The sequence below is a fragment of the Tamandua tetradactyla genome, chromosome 2 (genome assembly GCF_023851605.1).
Source record: "Tamandua tetradactyla isolate mTamTet1 chromosome 2, mTamTet1.pri, whole genome shotgun sequence".
Taxonomy (NCBI): domain Eukaryota; kingdom Metazoa; phylum Chordata; class Mammalia; order Pilosa; family Myrmecophagidae; genus Tamandua; species Tamandua tetradactyla.
The window spans coordinates 22774824-22777856 of record NC_135328.1 but is presented as its reverse complement, the minus strand read 5'-3'; the positions used below and the strand labels follow the sequence as shown (position 1 = coordinate 22777856).

Genomic DNA, 3033 nt, shown 5'->3' with positions numbered 1-3033 from the left:
CTATCTTGCGAGATGATGGTATTTAAACACTTCATATATGATCAGTTGTGAGATATGTTGCTATTTAATTTCATTCAAATAATAAAATACTAAAGCATGAAAATTATTTCCTTTATAATAAAACAATGGTCTCAAGGTATTTCCATATGCAAAAATGCCTTCTTGAGGACAAAAATTGATGGTGTTATAGTGACTTGGACTTTGCCTATTTTCCTAGCCTCAACTCCTAATATTCCTTATTGTGAAGCATACATATCTGCCATATGAAATAGATGTCAGCTTTATGAATTGCAAGCAAATATTCTCTCATTGCAACTTTTACAAAAACTACATGATCAGCCACCTCCCCTGTTCCTTAACCTGACTGTGCCGTACATCTTTCAACTAAACTAGGTCTCTAAAACTCTCATTGAGCAGCTTCCCCAACAGTTACGATTTTTACTCCATGTTTGCTTAGCAACCTAATTTTAATGTTGTGATTTCTTTTTACTTTGAGTCCTCTATTTGTGAGTTACTTGAGAGAAGACATTGTATAATTCAGCTCTAGCTCCAAACTGCCTCATAGTACATTTAGTAAATGTTGGATTAATGAATGAAAAGTTAGTGCGATGTTGCCAGTGATATTGACAGGACAATGACTCTATTAAAGTGACCCTAAAAAAGTCTTTGAAAGTTGGTAGATTTTAAATAATTCATTGATATACACTAGATACTCTTCTACTTACTGTTACAGATGAACATAAAAGAATAAAATGGTCAAGACAAATTGGACAATCATTTCAAATTTTATTTTCCTGGGATTTACCTCCTACCCCAAAGTTGAGATCATCATATTTGTGCTGTGCCTGCTAATGTATTCGATCACTTTGTTGGGTAATATTATTCTGATCTCTATCAGTATCCTGGATTCTCGTTTGCACACTCCCATGTACTTCTTCCTCAGCAATCTCTCCTTTTTGGACATCTGGTACACCTCGTCTTCTCTCACTCCAATGCTGGCAAACTTTGTTTCAAGGAAAAACACCATCTCATTCTCAGGATGTGCTATTCAGATGTACTTCTCTCTTGCTATGGGCTCCACTGAGTGTGTGCTACTGTCCATGATGGCATATGACCGGTATGTGGCCATCTGCAACCCCCTGAGATACTCAATCATCATGAACAGGAGGGTCTGTGTGCAGATTGCGGCTGGTTCCTGGGTGACGGGATACCTCACTGCCTTGGTGGAAACGGTGTGTGTGCTACAGCTTTCTCTCTGTGGTAATAGCATCATCAATCATTTCACCTGCGAAATTCTGGCTATCTTGAAATTGGTATGTGTAGATACCTCCATGGTAGAGTTTCTTATGCTAGTGATCAGCATACTTCTCCTTCCCATGCAAATGCTCCTCGTCTGTATCTCCTATGCCTTCATCCTCTCTAACATCCTGAGGATCAGCTCAGCAAATGGAAGAAGCAAAGCCTTTTCAACATGTGCAGCCCACCTGACTGTTGTGGTTTTGTTTTATGACACAGCTCTCTCCATGTACTTGAAGCCCTCATCTGTAGATTCACAGGAAATAGATAAATTTATGGCTTTACTCTATGTGGTTGTGACCCCCATGTTGAATCCAATCATCTACAGTCTAAGGAATAAAGAGGTAAAAGCAGCCGTGAAAAAATTATTGATTAGAAATTCTCTTTGTGCTTACTTATTCCCAATAGTAAACGGTATTGATAAACATTAATCTAAGGACTATTTAGTGGTCAATGAATATTAAAACACTGGGGTGATGGGGAAAAATATTCATTTTAATTGAGTTGTGTGATTTCCTAAGTTTCATTCTTAAGAGACCACTGAATCTCATAGATAACAACGATATCTCACATAATGACATATGAAACTTTTATAGAAGAAATCATGATGCAAAATTTCATTTTATTTTGTTTTGTGTGATAAAGAATATATAATAACTTTAAACATTGTTAATCTACTGTTGAATATTCAAACTTTTGTATGTAAAGTATTCAAATGTAATAGCTATAGCAGATATTTGAGATAATACATGATTTCAATCTCTTTCAGCTTAGCTCAATTTAGTGGAAATAGCCTACAAATTTTATAAATGTTTGTTTGTGGTTTGTATTTGTGGGTATGTTCGTGGCTGTGGCATGAATGTCTATGTACAGCTGTAAACGGTCTGATCAAATATACTCTTAAATACAAGTGTGATAGAGGATTGCCAATCAGGAAAAGAATCAAAGTTTAGCGGTATATTGTTGATCTTAGGGTGCTGACAATATGTTATAAATCCAAAGGAGCTACAGGGTTTCCAGTGAAACTATCATTATCCTTTTTGCTTTTCTTTTTCCAGCTGCCTAATCCCTGAAATCCAAGGGAATAAATGTACCCACTGGCACTTAAAAAGAAAAGGCTTGATAGTGATCGATAGAGTGATATCATATATAATACTATAATTATATATTATACTTTATATAATATAGTGATATTACATATAGTATAACTATATATTATACTATATATAATATAGTGATATTATGAAATTTACAATACTCAAAACCCATTAAATTGGTGTAAAATATTGAAATATATGAATATATTTTATTACACAAACCACAGATATAAAAATTGTTAAGATAAACACTCAACAACTTTCATAGCATTTGCTATACCCTCTGGACCAGATGAGTAAATGTGAGGTGGCTATGTGAATCTTATTTGCCCTTTATAATATGGCTTACATCACAGTTAATGGAATTATGGTTATGGCTATGGCCAGGTTAAGGGTTGCCCTATAGGGAAAGATACAGAAGCTGTACTGGGCTTAACCATAGGGTGTGTGAAAATGATCACACCCAAAATTAACCAGTCCATATAAAGGGTGATAACTTCATCAAGACAGATAGGTTGGGCTCAATGGATTACTGATCAGCCATTGAGGCAATGACCTATGGCCATTGGAAGATTAAAAGAAGAACTTTAAGAGGGTAGTGGTAATAGGGAAGAAGAGTGACAATCACTCAAATTCGAAG

The 3033-nt window shown here is 35.4% G+C and overlaps 1 protein-coding gene across 1 annotated transcript; it reads left to right on the top strand.

Annotated features, from left to right (window-relative positions):
• Positions 1–752: 752 nt before the first annotated feature.
• Positions 753–1727, top strand: LOC143655745 (olfactory receptor 13F1-like). The gene has a single exon (XM_077127160.1). The coding sequence runs from the start codon at positions 753–755 to the stop codon at positions 1725–1727; it is 975 nt and encodes a 324-aa protein (XP_076983275.1).
• Positions 1728–3033: the final 1306 nt, after the last annotated feature.